Source organism: Vombatus ursinus, unplaced genomic scaffold (genome assembly GCF_900497805.2).
Source record: "Vombatus ursinus unplaced genomic scaffold, bare-nosed wombat genome assembly UNPS02014817.1, whole genome shotgun sequence".
Lineage (NCBI taxonomy): Eukaryota > Metazoa > Chordata > Mammalia > Diprotodontia > Vombatidae > Vombatus > Vombatus ursinus.
This window is the reverse complement of record NW_020954595.1, coordinates 4,134,220-4,157,697: the sequence shown is the minus strand read 5'-3', so window position 1 is coordinate 4,157,697 and position 23,478 is coordinate 4,134,220. Positions and strand designations below refer to the sequence as shown.

Genomic DNA, 23,478 nt, shown 5'->3' with positions numbered 1-23,478 from the left:
TGTGTGTGTGTGTGTGTGTGTGTGTGTGTGTGTGTGTGTGTGTGTGTTATGACTCTGGATGGGTTTGCCCTTGGAACAGACTTGTAACCAAGATTGACTTGGAAGGGTTTGCCATCCAGTCTCTACTCTAAACCTTCTAGAGATGCTTTGGCCAAGGCCACATTCACCACCACACATTGATCAGTTTCCCTCATTCACTTTCCCACTCCCGGAGAGGCCATTAGACAGTGAGTCATCCATGCCATTCATCCCTGCCATCTCAGCATCACCAGAGAGAGATGCCAGGCTTTGGAAACACACACTCGAACACACACACACATACACACATACCACATTTATCAAATAGTGAGTAAACAAGCATTATAAAATGGAAATATTTACGGAGATATCTTATTTCAGCACTTCACATATTTATGGGCTCTATCTTTAGTACTACAAGCACTGAATTAATTATCACTAAGAACTATTCATTATTTGTATATGTTCTAATTAGGATGAATAAGCATGTTGTCACTGAAAGACAAGAAGTAAAAATTGAGCAGCTCCACTCCCCATGAATGGCACCTTCAGAGTGTTGCTGGCAACCCAGCTTGTTGGAAGTCTAATGTCAATGCCTGTCATTACCGTAATCTCAAGTTCATTGCATGCTTGATTTAGCATAATAGCAATTCATTATAATAATAAAAATATTCCACACATATTATCTCATTTGATCTTAACAAAACCTAGTGAGGTAGATGTGGTTATTACCTATATTTTACAGATGAGGAAGCTGAGACTGACAGAGGTTAAGTGACTTGCTCAGGGTCATACAGTTGGCAGGTAGGTAGCACAGTGCATGGAGTTCCAGGCCTGGAGTCGGGAAGACTCATCTTCCTGAGTTCAAATCTGGCCTCAGACACTTACTAGCTATGTGACCCCGTGCAAGTCACTTAACCTTGTTTTGGATCAGTTTCCTTATCTGTAGAATGAACTGGAGAAGGAAATAGCAAACCACTCTAGTATCTTTGCCCAGAAAACCCCAAATGGGGTCACAAAGAATTAGACATGCCTGAAACATCTTAACAACAATATACAGTTGGTAAGTCTATGAGATTGGATTTGAACTAAGGTCTTCTTGACTCTAAGCCAAGTGCTCTGTCTACTATTCTACCTAGATGACTGATCATGGATAGGAACTGGTAAATTGTGTCAAATGCAGTAAGGAAAACCCAGGATCCCTTCCTTGACAACAATATAACCACTAATGCCAAAGGTAGTTACTTAACGGAGTATTTGAATATGATTTTGTTGTGCTGGTATTTTGTTGTAATGAATATACTGACCACCGTCATGTTTCCAGTAGACCACAGGTAGATATAAAAAAGGGAGAGAAGAAGGAAATAAGCATTTCTATAGTGTTTACTATGTGACAGGCACTGCAACAGTTACTTTTCATAAATATTATCTCATTTGATCTACACAAAAATCATAGTGAAGTGTGGTTATTATCCCCATTTTACAGATGAAGAAAATGAGACAAACTGAGTTTACACCAGGCTGGCCTTGAACTCAAGTCTTCCTGGCTCCAGGTCGAGTGTTCTTATCCATTGTTCCATTGCCGCTGCTTCTGCTATTATTGTTGTTATTGAGTCATTTCAGTTGTGTTTGACTCTTTATGACCTCATTTGAGATTTTCTTGGCAAGAATGCTGGAGTCATTTGCTATTTTCTTCTCCATCCCCTTTTACAGATGAGGAACTGAGGCAAACAGGATTAAGTGACCTTTTCCAGAGTTACACAGCTAGTAAGTGTATGAAGCTGTATTTAAACTCAAGAAGATGAGTCTGCCTGGTTCTAGGCCCAGTGCTCTATCCACTGCACCACCCGGCTGACTCTAAATGCTTTGGACAGAGAGTTTCTCTGTAAGATTTTTTTCTGATCCTGTAATTTTATCAGTGTAGGAAGTTTCTGGTGAGGAAATTCTTCTGCCAGTGAAAATCAGTACATTTTCTTCAATTTATAGACTTAGTTACCTGGGCATTGAGATAGTAAGTCACATGTCCAAGGGTCACAGAGCCAGTACTTGTCAGTGACCAGACTTAAACTCAGGTCTCCCCGACTTTCAGGCTGGCTGCTAACACTATCCTTCTTCTCTTCAATGAATTAATGAAGGGGAAAAAAAAAACTAGTCTATCTGACATCTCACGCCTGCCCTGAATGTGCTTTTGACTCCCAAACTTCTGAATCTTTTCGCTGGAAGAGAAGATGGAGGTGGCATCCTTTTTAATCTGGCACAACTCAATCTGGACCAATATGAGACAACTTTGTTAACACTAGTAAGACCAGGCCCGTCAATTGACAGCAACAGTTTGCTTGGTCCTTCACACCCTAGTTATACCAGGCACTGACCTTGGTGCTGGAGATACAAAGAGAAAACTAAGGACAAAACATTCTGTTGGAAACATACAGAATGCAAACAAGAAGGAGAAGAAAGAGGAAGAGGAGAAGAAAAGGAGGAGTTGTAGCAGTAGTTGTGGTATTATTATTAATAATAATAGTGGTTATATTAATTGTAGAAATGAGAATAATGATGATATTAGTTGTAGTAATAGAAGCAGCAGCAGTAATAATGATGATAACAACAGCAGTAATACTATTAAAAATAAGAGATAGTTTGGCATCATGCATACAGAATTGACTTTGAAGTCAGGAAAACTTGGGTTTTAGTTTTGCTTCATATATTGGCTGTGTGTCCTTGAGCAAATCATTGCAGTCAACATTGCAGAGTTTCTTCACTCCAGAGTTCCCTATACCAATAAAATCACAGGTCTACTCCCTGTCCCCCCCCAAAAAAATTATAATAATATCAGTTAACACTTACATAGCAGTGTAAGAGTTGCAAAACACTTTGGCTCCATTATCTTTTTTTTTTTTTTTAGTGAGGCAATTGGGGTTAAGTGACTTGCCCAGAGTCACATGGCTAGTGAGTGTTATGTGTCTGGGGCTGAATTTGAACTCAGATCCTCCTGATTCCAGGGCTGGTGTTCTATCCATTGCACCACCTAGCTTCCCCTAACTCCATTACCTTATACCCTCTAATTTGTGGAGAGAGTTACAATCAAGGTGATCAATAAGGTCTCCCCATAAGTCTTGGCCTCTCATCTGAGTTCCAGTTTGTAAGGGGCAGTGGTGAGGAAGGGGCGCACCCTTGGAGTAGGGGACTGCCCATGTAAAGACACAGAATCAGGAGATGGAATACCAAGTTCAGAAAATAGTAACTATACCAGACTGGCTGGCACCTATAATGTATAAATGATCATAAGGTGAAATAAGCCTGCAGGCAAATAGCCAGATTCTGAAAGGATTTTAAATGCCAAAATAAGGAGATCATATTATCCTAGAAGGAAAAGTGAGCTAATGAAGCTTCAGAGGAGAGATATGATCCAAATTTAGGAATTTAGGACTTTAGGAATTCTTATTAATTTTCCATAGAATCTACATCTATATCTATATATCCTCTTTTCTAGTAATCCTCTGAATACAAGGCAATTCATTTTACGTGATATTATTGCAAGATATTCGAAGTGTCACTTAGACTATTGAAACCACCCAATGCATTTTCTCTATGATTAGTCTGCATATAGCAGATATCCATCCATTCACACTGGAATAATTTGGTTGATCTGTAATTTTTGATGTCATAAATACTCATTTGCAAAAGTGGGACTTTCAAAGCAGAAACTGTCATGATCTCCTGACTAGATTGTAGGATAGGACACCAGGAAGGTGTGCTCCATGAAACTGCCAGAGACTCTTGTCAGTCGTCTTCTTCCCTCTCATCTCTCCTCACAAGTGAGCGTCCCAAGGGAAAACAGCCACTTGGCCCAAGGTGATATATAACCATGCCTCTTCCTTCTTGTCTCCTCTCTTTTTCATTCTTTCAGATCCTGCAATCGTCAATGGTGTGTACTGGTCTGAGTCCTTAAACAAAGTGTTTGTAGATAATTTTGATCGGGATCCTTCTCTGATATGGCAGTATTTTGGAAGTGCAAAGGGATTCTTTAGACAATATCCAGGTGAGTAATTGAACTCGGGAAAATTCAACTTGGAGCCTAGCAGTGCCAATACTTCCAATTAGTTATCTTTTTCCCCTTTCTCATTTGATTGCTGCTCCAACAGCTTCCTGTTCCACTATCTGACCAAGGCTTGAGGTGGCCTTGGATTCTTGGAAACCATCAATCAACAGACACTTATGAAGTTTCTACTGTGTGCTAGGAACTAGGGAGATGGATACCCCAAAAATGACATAATCCCTATCCTTGGGGAGCTTTGATTCAATTGAGAATCTAATAGCAGAAGGACACAGGTTCCATGAGGGCCTACTGAGCTGGGGAGGCTTTGCCCAGTAGAAGTCCAGGGGAAAACCCAGAGTTTCACTAAGATTTTCCTCCAGGAACAAAGATTTATCACCTGGAAGCTGACCGGCAGGCAGTGGATTTTTTGGCTACATGGGTTCATTAAATCACATCTTAGGGTCAAGAGGTCATAGGTTCATAGATGTAGAGCTGAAAGTGATGTTATAGGCATAATCCCTCATCATCTTTATTACATCACAGAAATGTTAATGCTGTAACCTTAATACCCTCTAGCTAGCAATTCTAGACTGCTTTAAGATTTACAAAGCATTTTTTCATCTGTTATCTCATATTTCCCACAACAGTCTTGGGAAGTGGGTACTGTTATTATCCCAATTGTACAGATGAGGTAACATGATTTGTCCAGAGTCATTCAGTCAGTGTTAGAAGTAAGAATCCAATGTAGGTCTTAATAAAGCCAAATACAGAAATCTCTCCATGACACCCTGTAGACAAACCCCGGTCACAACTGGGGCATCATCCATGTCCCCACAGCTTTTCAAGGACCTACAACTTTCCCCCTACATTCCAGATTCCCCCATCCCCTTTATCCCTCCTCCTGAACTTGATGGTATTATAGATAATGACAGAGAAACTTTTCCTCAGTAATGATGAAGGCATTCCAATACCACCTCTGACTTTTCCACTTACTCCTCCTTGTACATCCCTTCCTTAATTAGCCTTCCTTTTCCTCTGTACCTTCTTGTTTGACACCATTCTTTTGATTACAAGAAGGTTCTAGAGCATGTTGGATTGGAGGCTGAGACTTCACTTCAAGCCTAGCTTCTGTCACATATCTGCTTGGTAAGCCATATGGCTTCTCTAGCCTTGGTTTCATTTCAGTGGGCTTAGTAGTATCTTCTCAGCAAGCCAATCTTGCACCTGAGAAATCTAAGGTCCATGGAGGGGTACGTGACCTGCTGAGAATCACACAAGACAGAAGTAGCAGTCAGGATTTGAACCCAGATTCCCCTACTCCAAATGTAACTTTCTTCCTATTGTCCCTGCTGTTGGTCCCACACTATGATCTGTATTGTTAGGAGGGGTCCCTCCCCCAGTGAAATCATGAGTCCTTGAAGAAGTGGAGGGAGAAAAGTAGCAGAGGACTGATTATAAGACACTGGGGTGGCTTCTGTTGTTTGCAACAGAGTCAGGGCCTGCCCAGCCCCAGCACAACCTGTGGTGAATCATTCATTGACTCTTTGGATCCAAACCACCTTGGATGCAGCTTTCTGAACCCAAGATTCAGGTGGATAGATACTCTCATCCTGGATTACTGTGGCCCAAAGATGTGAGCCTGTGAAACAAGCCCACTCCTCTCCTGATTTTCAGCAGGAATTGGGAAAGCGCTGCTGATTACAACAAACACATGCTCTCAAAAAGCCAGCAAGCACAACTCACCCAATTGGACCGTGTTTGTCAGAGAATCTGCCCAGCTTCCCTCTCTCAAGCAGGTGTAGCCTTCAGGGCTTTCCTGGGCTGCTAGTTGTCTGCAGTGGTGGAAGATTTCATTTTGGCTTTGTTTGAATTTTAATTAAAATGGGAAGTTTTAATTTTGCTTACAAGCTGTAAGAACGTGACTTCGGGCTACAATTGTGTTGGCATTCCAGCTGTAGAAATCCTCTAAAGGAAGTAAAAAGGAAGAGAAAGCCCCACACAATCTTCAAGCAATTATGAGGAGTCATTTATGTTTTCCTTAAGTAAAACCAAGCACCTGCTCTCTTGGTGCAATAAACTCAGCGCACATTTCCTGTCGTCATCCCCCTCGGTGGCATTGCTGGCTAGAGCCCTAGCCTGGAAGGCATCCCTTTATGACAGTTTCATGGCCAGGTTCCTCTGGATGTTCCATGGTGCTGCGCTCTCCAGTCACAGCCACACAGCCCGTCTCCTGGCTTTGATCAGCTTGAACAATGAACAGCTCCCTGCAGTCAATTGGACAGGAAGCACAGGGCTAAGAGGGGCTTAGGTCCAGCACTGCAGTCTGCTTAAAAGAGAGGAAGGAAGATGGAGCTTGGGACAGATGCTGCTGAAATTATGACATGATCTGGGAGAAGGGTATTTGGGAAACCAAGGAAATCTTAGCCTTGGTGTGGGATTCAATAACCGAAGGAAGGGGAAAAAAATCCTGGGCCTAATCTGTCCTAGCTGGATTGCTTTGGTAAGCTGTTGTTACTGTGATTTCAGAAAGGAAGGAACAAAAACCCTGATAGTAGGTGGATTTTTACTTCTGAGACATGTTTAATGGAGCCTACTGAAGTGTGAAAGAGGCTTGGATTTGAAATCAGAGGATATGGATTTGAATCCCTGCTTTGCCATTTACTCTGTGAGAGGCAATGTGGCAGGAGAGATTGGGTCTAGGTGTGTAGTCAGGAAAACTGGGGTTTGTATCCTGCCTCAGATCATTATTAGCTGTGTGACTTTGAGTGTGTTGCTGAAGTTCTCAGAGCTCCAGTGACCTCATCTCTGCAACTGAGAAAATAACAGCATCTCCTTCCCAGGGTTGTGATGAGGGTCACATGAAATAACCCACGGAAAGCACTTAGAAGACCTTAGAGTGGTGATATCAAACTCAAAGAGAAATGGACCATTAAAGCGCACTGCCAGCTGCAGACTGACTTTGAAAACCACATATCAACATTATCTTTGGTCTCTCCTATTTGATTGATTTTGTTAACTATTCCTCAATTCCATTTGAATGTGGTTCAGGCCCAGTAAGGAATGTTGCCCGTGTTCCACCTTACAGCATCAAATGAATGTGAGTTATTATTATTATTAATTTTTTTCTGAGGCAATTGGGGTTAAGTGACTTGTCCAGGGTCGCACAGCTAGTAGTGTCAAGTGTCTGAGGCTGGATTTGAACTCAGGTCCTCCTGACTCCAGGGTTGGTGTTTTATCCACTGAGCCTTCTAGCTGCCCCATGAGAGCTGTTATTAAGGCAAGTTTATTTTCCTATCTGGGCCTCAGTTTCCCCATCTGTATAACATATTCAACTAGATGAGCCCTAAGTTTCCTTCTAGGTTGGGTTTGATTATTATCATCTGGGTGAACATGGGCTGGTCATTTCAGTTCTTTAGGTCTCAGTTTCTTCAACTGTAAACTTGAGGGCATTGGACTACATGACTTTTGAGGCCTCTTCCGGGATGGTCTCCATCCTCTTTAGACAAAAAGCTTAATTGGGCCCGTGGAATTTGAGGTATTGTGTTGACATGTCATTGTCCTTCCTATCGATGTTGTCGTTATCCTTCCTGTCCCCAGCTCCACACAAGTAGGGACTGCTTTCCTCACTGCTGATCCCTAGGCAGCCACAGCGGGGCTGTGCATGTTACCAAGGGATAAAGAAAACCCTGGCTCTGGCACCTTTCCACCCGAGAATGCGGGGGCTTCTCTTGTGATGGGTCACAGAATCTGAGAACTGCAAGAGACTTTGGATCCCAAGCCTAACTCTCATTTCATAGGAGAGGAAGCTGAATCAGTCAATCAACAGGCACTCATTAAGCACTTACTCTGAGCTAGATGTTGTGCTAAGTACTGTGAATACAAAGAAAAACCAAACAGTCCCTGCCCTCAAGGAGCTTACAGTTTAATGAGGGGCATTACATGAGGTACAGAAAGTGATCTCAAGGGAGCACTAGTAACTGGGACTGGGGTTCAAGAAAGGTGTCCTGGAGAAGGTGGGAATTAAGTTGAGTCCTGATGGAAGACAGCAGGCATACCGAGAAGGCAACCTGTGGGACAGCCAGTGCAAAGGCATGGCAGTGGGAAATGAAGCGTTGTGCTTGATGAACTTGGAGTCTTATCACCATAATTTTCCAGGTGTGGCCAAAATTGTCGAATGACTTGCCAGTCCTCCCAAAGCTAGTCATTTTCAGAGCCTGGATTTGAAATTGAGGTCCTACTGTCAGGTTTTTGCTGATGGTCTTTCAGCTGCAAAAGTGGGTGCCATTCCAGAAATGTACAGAAAGCTTTGGAGGTTCCTAGTGAAACTGTTTTCTTCCATCATCCTTTGTATGACGTATGTTACAGGAAAGGGGAAAGCTAGTTAAGAGTCACAGGTAGCAGCAAGGGTGAGAATCCAGAAGCCAAGAGGCTGTTTTCACTGAAACCCATAAAGGCCACTTTTTTTGATGAAGCAAAGGCCATATCCCAAACCCCATCCCATTTGTATTCATGTTGTGTTCCAGCTTCCTATCTGGCTCACTCTCAGTGATGGGCAGGTGGTGATTGATGGCAGAGCTCCGCTCCTCTGCCCACTCACCAGGTCAAGCCCCAAGAAAATGATCTCCCCAAACTCCAGTTCATCATTTTCATAGTGCCTGCCTTGTTACTTATTCATTTATAATAGAACGTAATCTTTCAAGAGATGGATAAAGGAAAGGACGGACAAATGAAAGTGAAGGAGATTTTCATGGAGGATAAAACAGGTAGCTTTTGGAAAGGTATGGAAATGCCCCGATTCTCCCACATGCTGAAGGGAAGCTTGTGGGATTTTATCTTCAAGATATGTTAGTTCTAACCTTCCTAAAATATGTATGCTTTTTTTTTAGAAATATGTGGGTCATGAGCCATTGGATACTTTTAGGGATTATGAACTTTCTGAGGACAGGCCCAGTGCCTTACTCATCTTTGTATACCCCTGCCCCCATATTAACCCCCCCATGCATGCACACACACACACACACACACACACACACACACACACAAACACACACATCCCACTGCCTACCACTCCTGCACATAGTAGCCATTCCAATTTTTTCCTAAGTCAATAAATATCAACTTATATGAAGAATTAGATACAGGGATAAACATAATATAAAACCTAAATATAAAACATTTGCAATAAGGCTCCCATTGGTCTTTTGGTCATGCTGACAACTCACTTGCTTCTTGATTTGGTTCTTTTGACTTCTGCATATCAGCCAGGTTTAGCATCTCGGGGAACATCTAGCCAGACATACTTACATTTGCCTACCTACAGAGGTTATTGCATAATATAAAAACCATAGGGCTATTCCCTTATGCATACAGGATACAAGAAACAATGTGTCTTCTTTGGCCCACCATGCTGCCCACCATGCTTTAGAACCTGGACCAGTGGAATGAGGCAGTATATGTACCTTTTCCCAGAAAATAATCTCCATGTAGACAGTAGTAACTGATGGTCCAAATGAGCTAGGAGTTCCCACACTGATAAAGACTAAAGGGGCCATCTTTTCCAGTTGAGACTGAGCAGACCACCATCTCTTATGCCAAACATGGTGTAGGTCAGATTGGGAAAGCAGAAGCACTGACAGAATTTCTTTGGAGTCAAGGTTGGACTCATGGAGGTTTATTAATCATTTTACCTTTATCTCTATTTCCTTCTTCATCCTATGAATGAAGTGCATAGGTCTCACAGTGATTGGGAAACAGTGACCTCCTCTAAAACATACCCAAGACATGGGAAACCAAGCTTTGCTGGCAGTCATCTAGGGACCAAGAATTCCGCTCACACCTTCAGGCAGCTCAATCTACTTTTGATCAGTTCTTATTGTTAGGAGACTTCTTTGATATTGAGCCTGAATCTGATCCTCCCCCCCTTGTGCTTGGTGTTGGTGCCTCCCACTTCTGAGGCCAAGCAGAACAAGTCTAAATCCTATTCCTGTGCCCACACTTCAAATATTGGAAGGCAAAAATCTGCCCTTCACCAGAATACACTTCCTCCACTCCTTTAATCAATCTCTCCAAACTCTAACATCCTGTGATTATGGATTTAGAATGGCAGAACCCTTAGAGAGTCTTTATTTTACATATGAAGAGCTCAGGTCAAGACAGTTTCAATGACTTGCCCAAAATCACATAGTTCATTACTAGAAGATCTGGAATTCCCAATCTGGTCCCCTTTCCATTTCAACACATTGACTCAATCCTTCTTTTTTTCATGGAGCCTCTTCCTTTCTAATGGATTCCTCCAATTAACTCTGTAGTTGATATTATTAAACTTGAAGGACCAGGTTTGTCAATCAGTGCAAAAATGTGCTTGGTCCTTTGAGGTTTTCATAAACCCCATCCTTTGAGGGTTGAAAGCACTGCTCTGATGATGCCTCTCCCTATCTCAAGAAGTTGTTTGGTTCCTTATTGCCTTTAGGGTAAAACAAAAATGCCTCTTTTGGTCATTTTGAATCCTTTTAGTCAGGTTCCTTGTATCCTTCAAGGCTGATTGTACTTTTTCCCCCCTATATGCCCTTGTGTTCTAACCTGTAAATAGTATCCTGTCTCCCACCCTGGGGCTTTCCCTCATGCCTCCTGATCTCCAACCCTCAGAATCTCTACTTACTTTCAAGGTTTATCTCAAGAGCTGCCTCCTACAAGAGATCCTCCCTGATAACCCATTTCTTGATGACTTCTCCCCCAGATCATTATATTTATTCTGTGTGTCATAGGATGTATAGAAATGGCCATTAATCCAGGAAGACCTGAGTTCAAATTTTGCCTCCCTCTGACACATTCTGACTGTGTGACCTTTCGCATGTGACTTTATTTCTCAATGACCCAAGAAGCTCCCTAAGAATATTAAATGCAGAATATTTGTTGATTTAAATTAATGGAAAGAACTCCATCTCTGGGATTTCCTTATGCTGAATGAAAGATTCACAAGTACAGATTCCCTCTGTCTCCATCTCTGTGTTGTCTCTCTCTCTCTCCCTTTCTTCTCTTTCCATAAATACACACACACATATACATATATACGTATACACACATCTTTTTGCATATTCATGTGTATTTTACTGTCTTCCTGTTGTCTTTATTTTACACATACTCCTTCCTTCTCCTCTCCTTCCACTCTGTTTGGGAGAATGTAACCTCTTCAAGGGCCAGAACAGTTGTGTCCTCAGGGCCTAGGAGCATCTCTGACACTTAGTAGGCACTTAATAAATGAGTATTAAATTGAATTGACTTGAACCTGAATCTAGGTGTCATGGTGGTTGCTATTTGCCCTAGGTATCTCCAACTTATTAATTTCATTCCTAAAATAACTCACAACTGACCATAGCACTCTTGGTCAAGATACAGAGACACTCTGACCTATCAGGTGCTACATACACTGTTCCTCTTTTAAGGGTGCCTAAGATCACATTGGACAGCTCTATCCACATGGTACAGTGGATAAAGCACTGGGCTTAGAGTCAGGAAGACACATCTTCATGGGTTCAAATCTAGCCTGAAACACTTATCAGCTGTGTGACCCTGAGCAAGTCACTTAACCCTGTTTGCCTCAGTTCCTCCTCTGTACAATGAGCTGGAGAAGGAAATGACAAAACTCTCCAGTATCTTTGCAAAGAAAACCACAAAAAGATTTGTGAAGAGTTAGATATCACTAAAATGACTCAACACCAACAAAAGAATTACACTAACTCTTTGGGCTGCCATAAGAAAGGACTGGTAACACTTGACACGTACTAGCTGTGTGACCCTGGGCAGGTCACTTAACCCCAATTGCCTCACCAAAAAGCAAAAAAAAAAAAAAAAAAGAAAGGACTGACAACATTGAATTTTCAGTCCACTAAAACTCTTGGGTCTTTTCTGGATGAATTGCTGTTGAGCTTCATTTTATTTTCATGAAGATGACTTTTTGAACCCAAGTATACAACTTTACATTGATCATTATTACATTTAATTATTAATTTTATCTAAGATTTCTAGCCTGTTAAGATTGTTTTGAATCTTGAGTCTGTCATTTAGCATGTTAGCTGCCCTTCCTAGTCTTGTCTAATGGCTTCTTTTGTAAGTAGGCCATCTACATTTTTGACCATGTGATTGATGAAAATGTGAATTAAACACAATAGGGTCAAACATGAATCCTTGGACCCTGCTCTGGAGACATCCTGCCAAGCAGACATTATAAAATCATTGTTCTAAAGTTGGCAAGACCCTTAGAGGCCACTTAGTCTGTCCTTCAATTTACAGCTCAAGAAACAGGCCCAGGAATGTTAAGTGACTTGCCTGTGATCACACAGGTATCAGGAGAGATTTGAACTCAGATCCTGACTTTAGAGTCAGTGTTCTTTTCACTGTTCCATATTAAAGCATTAATGATCATTCTTTGGGTCTGGCCATTCTACCACCTCCAGAGTTTCCTAATTCTAGTATTTTCTAAATCATATCACTAGAGCTTTCTTACCAGAGTCTCAGATGATTTTGTCAGTTGGTCTATTTAAATCTCATTCAAGATGTCTAAAGCATATCCTTGATCTATTGACTGGTAGTGACCCAATTAAAAAAAAAAAAGGAAATCAGGCCAGGTTGGGCATGACTGATTTTGATCTTTGTGGTTACCAAACCATATAAGGTCTTCCTAACATACAAAAGTTAGCGCATAAGAAATCGAGCAAGCCTCCCAGCATACAGCAAGAGGGTTGGGCTGAGAGGCAGACAAAAGGGAACAAACAATGACATCTGAAATGTGAGACTAGAGGGGAGAGGTGAAGGTGGAATGGACCCAGCAGGGATACACAAGAACGTGATGGCTGTTGTACGCTGGCTGTAGTCACACGTTACCCATTGATATCAGCTTCAAGCGCTCTGGGGCAGCTAGAGGGCACAGGGGACAAAGCACTGAGTTGAAGTTCAGGAAGGCCTGAGTTTGAATCCTGCTTCAGATCTGTACTAGCTGTGTAATTCTGGTCAAGTCACTCATTTCTCTGTTCCTCAGTTTATTCACCTGTAAAATGAGAGGCTCAATACTTTTTAAGACCTCTTCCACCACTAAATCTATGATCTTATGAAAGAAGGCAGATAATATCTTAGGTAAGAGGTGATAGTGGGGTTATTTGAACTTATTGAGGGACTTTGAAAATCATTTGACTCAGTGAAAAATAAAGCAAATTTGGTGATTACAAGTATTCGTTCTATATTCAATTCAACAAGTATTTATTAATTGTTTTCTGTGTACCAAGTGCTGAAAATAGATAGGTACTGAACCTGGAATTTCATTAACGTAGGGGACTTCCAGGTAGGGAAAATCTATCTACTAATGTAGTTAGGCATCTTCTCTGACACTTTTAGTCTTAAAGCATGGCCTAGGGTCACACAGCCAATATGTTAGGGGTGGAACTTGAACCCAAATCTTTCTGATGCCAAGGTCAGCTCTCTATCCACTAGGCTACACTACCTTTCTACAAAGACAATGGTTAAACAGATCCCACCCTCAAGGAACTTAAAGTTCAGGGGTGGTGGGGGCACTAGTAACTGGAGGAGCCAGGAATGACCTCTTGAATAAAAGAGCACCTGAGCTGACGCTGCAGGGGGGAGCAACAGTTGCATGCAGTAAAAGTGAGGAGGGGTAACATTCCCTAAGGGGGTTATGAGGGAGAGCCATGGAAGACAGTTTATACAAAAGCAAAGGGGTCTTTCTAGGGAAAAAAAAACATAGGTTATTAAAAATGAGAGTACAAATCACTTTAAAATATGTTTAAAATGTATTTATCTATTGTGCCTGAAGGTTTCTATGTTTCTGGGATAAGCACTTACCTACTTACCTCCCCCAAATCCAAGAAGTGGGGAGTGTAATTACTGTTATACCTATTTGACAGATGAGGAAAGTGAGGCTGAGGGGGGTTAAAGTCACTTTTTGTGATCACAGCGCTAGACAGTGCTGGAGATCTTGAACCTTGGCCTTTTACCTCCAAGCCTAGGATGCTTCCCTCTATACCATGCCTCCTCTCACCTTCCCATTCAGTAACACTTTACCACCATTTTCTCACTGATTTCCAGGTGTTAAAAACTTCAAATACATGAGCTTTCGGTTTTTTTAATGTCTTTTTGTCTCTTACTCACTTAGACTGGAGTGAAGAGCCAATGGGATGCATCGATAAAGGGAAGGCCAAATTCAGACTCGGCCTTTTTTTGCATTCAGAGAAGAATTTATTTAAAGAAGCTTTCCTTTGCATTTAGCTCTGCCTATGTGGCCTAGGCCATTTAAATAAACCCAGACTTCTTTAAAAATGTGGGATGGGGACCTCAAAGATAATCTAGATGTGTAACCCTAATAATAACTCACTTTCTTTTGGTTTTCTAAGGCAGAGGTGTCAAATACAGTGGGCTGAACCAGATTAAAATGCAGTTGGGCAATATATAACAAAATAAATAACTATGCAATAGAATGCAGATAATGTGTGTGTGTGTGGGTGTGTGTTTAAATCAATATGTGAGTTGCAAGGATCCTTATTGTGGTTTAGTGGCCTCTAGGTTCTATTTGAGTTTGACACCACTGGTTTAGATGATTACCCTGATTTTATAGGTGAGGAAACTGAGGCCCAGAAAGATGAACAGACTAGACACAGCAGTAAATAGCCAAGCTGGAATTTGAACACAAGACTCTGGAGTCCCGTGTTACAGACCTCAGTCTTCCTTTGGTGTGTGGATTGGCTCACAAGGCCACTGAGATCCCTGCTTGCTCTCAAATTCTACAATTCTGGGACCTGCATTTGTTTGTTTAATGGTGGAGGGATACCCATATGCCTATTCTTTGGGGGCATTTCCCCAGACTCCTTCTACAAATGAAAATTTCAACTTCTTTATCATCACGGGTTTATAGGGCTAAAAGCAATCTTGGTATCATTTACTACAACTCCCTCAGAAGGAAACTGAGTCCCAATGAGGTTAAGTTACCTGTCCAAGGTCACACAAGTCATAAGTATCAGACAGGGGATTTGAACAATTGTCCTGGGTCTCCCAAACCACTGTACTCTTTTGCCTATACCATACTGCCTCAATACATGGGGCCATTTTATTTGATCTTAACACAGAAGGCAAGGCCAAAAAATCTTGATCTAAAAAACAGAATTGGGGTGGGGGGAGAGGTTTGTGGATAGTCGGTGCTGCAGACCTGGGATTGTATTCCCTCTGACCCTCAAACTGGAGACATTACCTCATCAGGCTCAAGTGATCTGGGGCAAGATGTCTGACATCAAGTCCGTGAGTGATGCCATCAGGCCTGACAATTTCTGGCTGCAATGAGAGCTATAGCGTGGGCAATGGGGAAATTAATTTGGCGAACTGTCTTATTAGGCCAATGGAGAGGCTGACGTCTGACTCTGGCTTGATGGACAGAGCAGGGCTGGAGAGGGCTTCTCTCGACAGTTGGGCTTTTGAGCAGCCGAGCTGATGATTATGTTTCCTGGAGGGAGATTTCCTTCAAGTGCTTTTCCAGAGCTGGATAGCTCTGTGTGATGAGCAACAACCCTTAGTCTTTGCATGCAAGTTTGAAGCATATCTGCTCAATCAGCAAAGCTGGACGGGCTCTGAATGCTACTTACGAACATTTGAACTTTCCTGTTTTCTTATAACCCAATCTTTCTTATAGGTATTAAATGGGAACCAGATGAGAATGGAGTCATTGCTTTTGACTGCAGAAACCGAAAATGGTAAGCAACACAGTCAACCCCTGAAATTTATTGAAGGAAAGCAAAAAAGGAACTTTTTAGGAGTAACCTTTTTTTTTTTTAATTTTGACTTTTGATCTAGGTATATCCAAGCTGCCACTTCTCCCAAAGATGTTGTTATTTTAGTGGATGTGAGTGGCAGCATGAAAGGGCTGTGCTTGACCATCGCCAAGCAAACAGTGTCTTCAATTTTGGATACACTGGGGGATGATGACTTCTTCAACATCATTGCTGTGAGTCCATCTGTTTGACTTTAGCTCTGCATTTCATTTTTACTTCATACCTCCTGATACCATTGAGTGAGCTTTGATGATTCCATTGCAAATGTGCAATCTAGAACCCAGGACTGTTGGACTGGGGCTGGCCATCCTCCACTGCTGGAAGGCACAACCTGCTCATCGTTACTTTGCAGAGTTGGGGTTAACTTTGGTCACAGTTCAGCTCAAGGGTAACTTCTTCCATGAGATGTCTCCTCATTCTCCCAGTTTCTAGCCTTCTGGAAAGTATTTTGAACTTTTTGGGTAGTTACTTAACTGCATATATGTTATTGCCATGCTCTCTGGTCCTACCTCCCCCCAACCCCTGCCCCATCCTGTACAATGTAGGCTTCTTGAGATTAGAGGTTGTTTTGATTTTATCTTTCTATCCATGGTGCATAGCCTGAAACATAATAAACAGTTAATTAATGCTTGAGGAAAAAATTAAATAAATGAATGAAATGTAACCTTATGGGACAATGGATCTCGATGATCAAGCGGGCTTTTGGGGAATGACACCACCCCTAACCTATGATTGTTGTTGTTGTGTTGATGTTATTGTTATTCAGTTGTTTCAGTCATGCCTGACTCTCTGTGACCCCATTTGGGATTTTCTTGGCAAAGATAGTGGAGTGGTTTGCTATTTTCTTCTACAGTTCATTTGACAGATGAAGAAACTGAGGCAAACAGGGTTAAGTGATAGGGTCACGCAAATGATACATCTGAGGCTAGATTTGAACTCAGGATGATGAGTCTTTCTGACTCTCGGACTGGCACTCTATCCACTGTGCCAGCTAGTTGCCCAACCTATGATAGACCATTGCCTCTAGAAGAATATGAGGAAATCTTTTAACTGACTTCTAGACACTAGGCTTTCCAGAATTTGATGATGAGACAAAATTTTATGGCTATATATTAAGTTTATTATTATTAGGCAACATGGTGGCACTGGGCTTGGAATCAGGAATACCTGAGTTGAAAACTAGCCTCAGATACTTGCTAGCTATGTGACCCTGGGCAACTTATTTAAACGTTGATTGCCTCAGTTTCTCATTTGTAAAATGAAGATAATAATGGTGCCTACCTCCTAGTGTTGTGTTAGGACTTAATGAGATAACTGTAAAGCACTTAGCACAGTGTCTGGAACATAGTAAGTGTTACAGAAATATTAGCCATTATTATTACTCATCTTGTGGTAATATTTTTAACTTGACTATACTACCATTTTTGTTTTCTAGTCATATCCTTTACTCCATTGTCTTCCTCATATAGATGAGATTTCATTCCCACATTATCTATCCAAAAATTCAAGTCACAAAGCTTATGTTCCCTTGTTTCTGAATGCCTTTCCATTTTTCCTTAAGCACTGGAGTGATCACCTTGGTCAAAGTTTATCTAGGCAAAGATCTGGGTGAAAAATCCTAAGAGGTGGATGTTTTAAAGGGTAGAATGAGAATAAGAGAAAACACTATCTATATTCTTTTAGACTTATTATTGAGAGAGAGAGAGAGAAAGAGAGAGAGAGAGAGAGAGAGAGAGAGAGAGAAAGGAACCTGAACATAGGCATGCCCTATCATTGAACTCTGCACAGAAAGAATAATGGAAATCATTTTCTGTTTTATTCCATTCTCAAGCATAAGGCAAAGAGAGAAAGTTATGTAGGATGAGATTGAGGAAAAACTCCTTATGTCTAGGGAGAGGATCAGGCTAAACAAGTCATTAGCTTGTTGGCCTTCATAGCTCTTCTGAGGGCAAGGGTTAGAGCAGTTCTTCAGGGAAGTTACTAGCAATAAGACTGTCAAAGGTTGAAAGGTCTCACCAACAGCAAGTAGGGAGAGCATGACAGCTGTTCAGTGACTTCCAAAGAGTGGATAATCTTTGTATTTCTGACACTATTCATGTGATTACTATCTATGCTCAATGCCCACATTGGTTTCCCTTGTAGAAACAAAGGAAAGGGGGCTCAGGGGCAGACCTGTTCACTCTTTAGGACATTTGGGAAAATAAAGTGTTTTGGTTTTTTTTTTTTTTACCAAAAATGGAAGAAGAGTTCCAGTGTGAAAACAAAAGGTAAAAAGAATCTGATGTAAGAGATCATTAGTGTCCTGTGTCAGTGGGTGAAGAGTGGGAAAATGTCACCCAGATGAGAGAAAGGAAGACTGAACACTTGGACCTAAGTACCTAATAGGAGGAAGGGACAACTTCTCTTCTTTCAAGTCCTGATGATGTGACTCTCCAGGTGCTCTGGGTGAGAAGTCTCCCAACTATGATGAAAGGGAGAAGGTGAGTTAAAGTGGGTGGTTCAGTATCCTTCCGAAGAACACCAAATCAGCTATTTGTTGACCTAATATAGACAAAGATGTCTATAGAGGGAGAAATAGAAAAGATGTTATTGTCAGATTTTGAAAGACCAGCTATCCAGAAGAATTTGGGCTGAGAGATTCAGTACACAGACCACAGACTTTTCAGTCAGAGTGTTATATATGCCCCAGGGGTGATGGAGAACTCCAATTATCTGGACAGCTGGTGTTATTCTGGCTTTGACCAAAGCAAGGCAATTCATAACGTCTTAACTTGCTTTAATCAGAATTTTATTCTCCAAAGAAATGAAAGATCCAGTACAGGAGATTTCTAAGGCATTTACTCTGGAGAAGAATATGGAAGGCTTTCATTAGATACCTTTCTATATTTGAAAGTCTGTGCAAGTTGGATCAAACTTCATAGAAATATTGATTTCAACCTCAGAAGTCATTATTCTAAGTTCCTTCTTTTACAGAAGATGGGGCTAAAAAAAGAGCCAGAGAGAGGAGCAACCTGCCCAGGGTGCCACAGGAGTAGCAGAGCTAGTCTTTAAACCCAAGTCTTCCAGTCCCCAGTCTGGTGCTTTTTCTACTGCACTGAACCCTTTCTTCATTTTTAACCAGATCACAATGTTTTTCTCTGCTTGGCCCCTTAAGGCACCATGAGTGAAGAAACAACAAATGAAGGCTTTTAAAAAAAAAAGTCTCTTTAGGCTTCATGTCAGGAAATGCTGCCTAATGATGAAAACTGTGCCAGAGAGGGAAGGGCTGCCCTGGGAGGTCACGGCTTCCTCCGCTACAGAATTCTTCTTGCAGTGGCTGGATGGGTCCTTTGTGGGTTAGAGAAGGGAAATCTTATTCATGTATGATTGGGACTACCTGACCCTTAAGGTCCCTTCCAAGTCTGTCATTCTGTGACTTTGCCAGAGACCATGTGGGATTCAATTTAAGCTACAGAACAAAATGTGGGTTTATTCAGAAGTGACCTCAACTTTCCTTCCTTCCTGCCTGCCTTCTCTTCCTTCCTTCATTCCTTCCTCCCTCCCTTCCTCCTCTCTTTCCTTCCTTCCTTCTTTCCTTCCTCCCTCCCTCCTTCCCTCCCTTCCTTCCTCCCTCTCTCCTTTCCTCCCTTCTTTCTTTCTTTCCTTCTTTCCTTCCTTCCTTCCTTCCTTCCTTCCTCTGTTTCTTGATATCTTTCATGTTTCTCAATTTGTCCCTCCTTATCCCCTCACAGAGCAGCATCCCGTGTAGCAACAACAATAATTAAAATAGAAACAAGTTCGCCGAAGCAAGCCAGTATTGAAAAAAAAAGCTTGATGCCACATGTCCTTTTCACTAACCCCCAGTCCCCCACCTCTGCAAAGAAGATGTGGGAAATGGCAAGAATTTCATGCATGACCTCTGTATCTTTGCATCTTTGAAGGACTGGAAAGAAGGGAGAAAACAGAGCACTCCAAGGAAATAGCAGCAGTGGTCCCCAAACTGTCACATGCTACCAAATTATATTGCTTGAGGAGTCATTTCTTTCTATGGTAGCAAACTTTCAATGAGTTAGAACTTTGTATTAGCATACAAGGAAAGTTATTACAGCCTGCTAATCTCAACTGAAATATGCAAATGCTGCCTGATTGGTTCCTCTGTGCCCTAAAATATTTACTCTACTTTCTAAAGATAAGAGGTCATTAAATTTAGAATATCTTTCTTATTAATCTTTAATTAATTATTACTGAAGTATCAGAGGCTCTAATGAAGGAAAGCCTAATTACATTGTGAAGTCTTTATTGGGAGAGATTTATTGACCCACTATCAAAACGAATCTATTCAAATAATCTAAGTTCATTAAGATGTACAAATATGTTAAGTACAATTATTAAGTTATTTAAATAACCACGTGCAGCCCATACCTAATAATAGAATTATCTGTTATCATAGGATAGGCAAGAAGCAAATTAAGTGTTTTTGTTCACTCCCATTAAGAAATGCATTAGGGCCATGGTAAGGTGGGCACTGTGGTAGGTTTGCAGGCCCGGGCCCTCATGTGAAATCCCCAGTGTGGGCCTTGGTTGAGATCCCTGGTTTGCCAAGAACTACCTCTGTGATCTTGGGCAAGTCATTTAACCACTCTGGGCCCCATTTCTTCTGAAACAATGAGGAATATTGGATAGGCTCTGGGCTTGGAGTTTGGAAAACTGGAATGTAGACAAGTCACTGACCCTTCCAAGGTTTGTGAATCTGGGTAAGTCACTAAACCTCTTCACCTGCAAATGAGAGACTATCTTAGTTGTGCCTCAGGAGGATGTTGTGAGGTTCAAATGAGACCATGTCCACATGGTGTTTAATATCCAATGCTCCAGAAATGGCAGTTGTTATCATCAGCCACCTGAGTACCATGCATGCCTGAGGGTCTTTCTAGCTCTCTAGGCCTGCTTTTATACTCCTGTGGGGCACTATTAGGACTCAAGCTGCTACACTGTTCCTCCATGCCAGCCACTTAAGGCCCAGGGAGGTTAAGGGAGAGATGGGAATGCACAAATGTATTGACATATTCTTACCTACCTTTGGTGTATCTCCACCTAGGATCGTAGCAGGTTAGAAAAATCTCCTTCACCGATGAAGATCAGTAACTTAGCCATAACCTAGTCTTTGAAGGTAGCCTAGAACATTGAGAAATCAAGCAATTTACCCAGATTCACATAGCTAAGCAAGATCAGAGGACTGGAACTCATGGCTTCTTAAGTCTAAGAGCAGCCCTATGGTGGTATATCCACCATGCCACATGACTCATATCATACATCAAATATCATCATATCATATCGTGTCATATCATGTCATATCATGTAGCATAGCATATCTAGGATGATGGCACATTATAACATAATGCAATATACTATACTATAATGTTCCATTATAATATTACTATATTATATGATATATAATATAACATAACATGGCACGCTAGAATCATATCCAATATGCATTTACGTATATATGAAATTTAATGTATTATACATGTCTGTCCCTAGGATCTTGGAAGTATCAGAAGCTCACATGAAGGAAAGCCTACTTAATTTGTGAATTCTTTTTTGGGAAAAAATATTAACAATAAAAGTAAATGACACTAATAGTTATTTGTACCATAGTATTTGTAAATAATAGTAACACTATAATTATTTCAATAATTATAATAGCAGTTTGAATTATTCACTGGAGAGTTTTTTTATGTGCATATTAAATTCCATTTTTCTGCTGTGTGGTCAAGGCTGGGAATGAGATTTAAGTGGAAATCGCATTACAATATTATAGACACAAATAAAGAGCTTCCCCAAAGCCTTGAAAGCGGAATGGCCCAATTGGTAACATTTTGTGTGGCTTTCATGATCTCTAAAATATTTAAATATTTTTTGTCCTTTTCCTTTTGTTTGTTCTATTCACACCTGTTCCCCAACTCCCCACTCCTGCCCCAATGAAATGAAGACCTGAATGCCCTTAGAACAAGACTTGCCCTCATGACAGTGTGGGCTTCTGCTAGAGGCTGGTCTAGGTCCTGTGCCAACAGAATGAAACCCTCTTTAGCCAATGTAATTAAATCAATCTTTGTCACATAAGCCTGCTGTCTATGATACCAAGAGAATGGGAGGGGGCCAGTCCTTTTCTCTCAACCTTTCCTTGGTGAAGATGCTAGTGAAGAGAAGACTTCTTTAGAGACAAAAAGGTTCAGTGAAAATTGACAGTCAATCAGCTTTTTATTGTTATTGTTATTGCTATTATTATTGCACTCTTATTATAAGCCAGACAGTGTGCTAATCGCTGGGGAGTGTGTAGAAAGGCAGAAAACATAGTCCTTGACCTCAAAGATCTTACTTACATTGTGGGGGAGACCATATCAGACAATATGAAAATAACTAGGGAAATACAAGATATATTCAAAGGTAAGTGGGAGGTGATCTCAGAGGAAAGACTTTGGTTTCTGTAGGGAAAAGACCTCCCATAAAAGGTGAAATTCCACCTGATTCTCAAAGGATATCAAAGAAAGTAAGAGGCAGAGGGAAGGAGAGAATTCTAGGCAACCGACCTGAATTTGAAGACGGAAGACCTGGATTCAAGTACCATCCCTGCCAATTACCGCCTGTGTGACCTTGAATAAGTCACTTGATTTTTCTCAACCTCACTTTCTTCATTGGTAAAATTAGGGGATTGGCCTTCACAGCTCCAATTCTATGATCTTATGGCTTTCCAGTTGTCCCACCTACAAGTTAGGCATATAATTCTTGGTCTTGGCTTGGAAAACAACGATCACCAACTCTTCTCATTTGTATAAATCTAATTAGGCCAACATTTGCGTTGCTATAGTAAAAGACTACAATGTTGGCAAGGACTTTGTTTAATGCTCTCTGTTAAGGCTGATTTGTATATTTTACTAAGTTCATTCCCCAATGCATCTACACATTATGGGGGAAAGCTTCCAATTCAAGTCTTTCCAGAGCATAAACATAAAAAGATAATGTTAAAAATCGTTTTAGCTTTCATGGGCAGGTTGTTGCAAAATCTATCTAAAATTGATGGGCTAGATGATTGAATTACAAAAGAATAGTTGAAATAGGAGACTGATTTTGTGCAGTCTCAGTTAAAATTTAAGGTCAGATCATTGGTGCGTGAACAGCGATGTCTGCGGCAGCAACAAGAGAAAGGCGTATTCCTCTTACTCAGTTTGAAGTGTAACTCCAAGCCATGCATTAAATTAACAATATTACCATCAAAACCAGAGTGCTAATTCTGTCCAGGGTGGAAATTGGAAAAAATGACTTTACAGAAGCATAAGCCACACGTTAAAATGAACAAAATATCAACTGGGCTGAGATTGTTAAATCAATTACAATGTCTCAGCCAAGCTGTATTTTTTGCAAACATGAATAGAGAACAGCACTATTAGTGGGTTTGACCCTGAACTTTTCCATACCCTACTGTTACCATGCAGGCAAGGTTTCACAGTTATGTTCTCCACATGTCATCGGTGATGGATTCGCTTCTTGAAATAATAGACTTGGGTTCTAAGATGGGGAGGTGACCCTGCCCTTTTGGATGAGTTGGTTCAGCACTTCTAA

At 41.2% G+C, this 23,478-nt stretch overlaps 1 protein-coding gene across 1 annotated transcript in view; it reads left to right on the top strand.

Annotated features, from left to right (window-relative positions):
• The window catches only part of CACNA2D3 (calcium voltage-gated channel auxiliary subunit alpha2delta 3), a 1,008,438-nt gene that overhangs the window by 427,134 nt on the left and 557,826 nt on the right, over positions 1 to 23,478 (top strand). Inside the window, exons 6-8 of the mRNA XM_027835883.1 lie at positions 3,926 to 4,057; positions 15,741 to 15,801; positions 15,902 to 16,052. Coding sequence (XP_027691684.1) covers positions 3,926 to 4,057; positions 15,741 to 15,801; positions 15,902 to 16,052 — 344 coding nt within the window. The remainder of the gene's footprint in view (positions 1 to 3,925; positions 4,058 to 15,740; positions 15,802 to 15,901; positions 16,053 to 23,478) is intronic.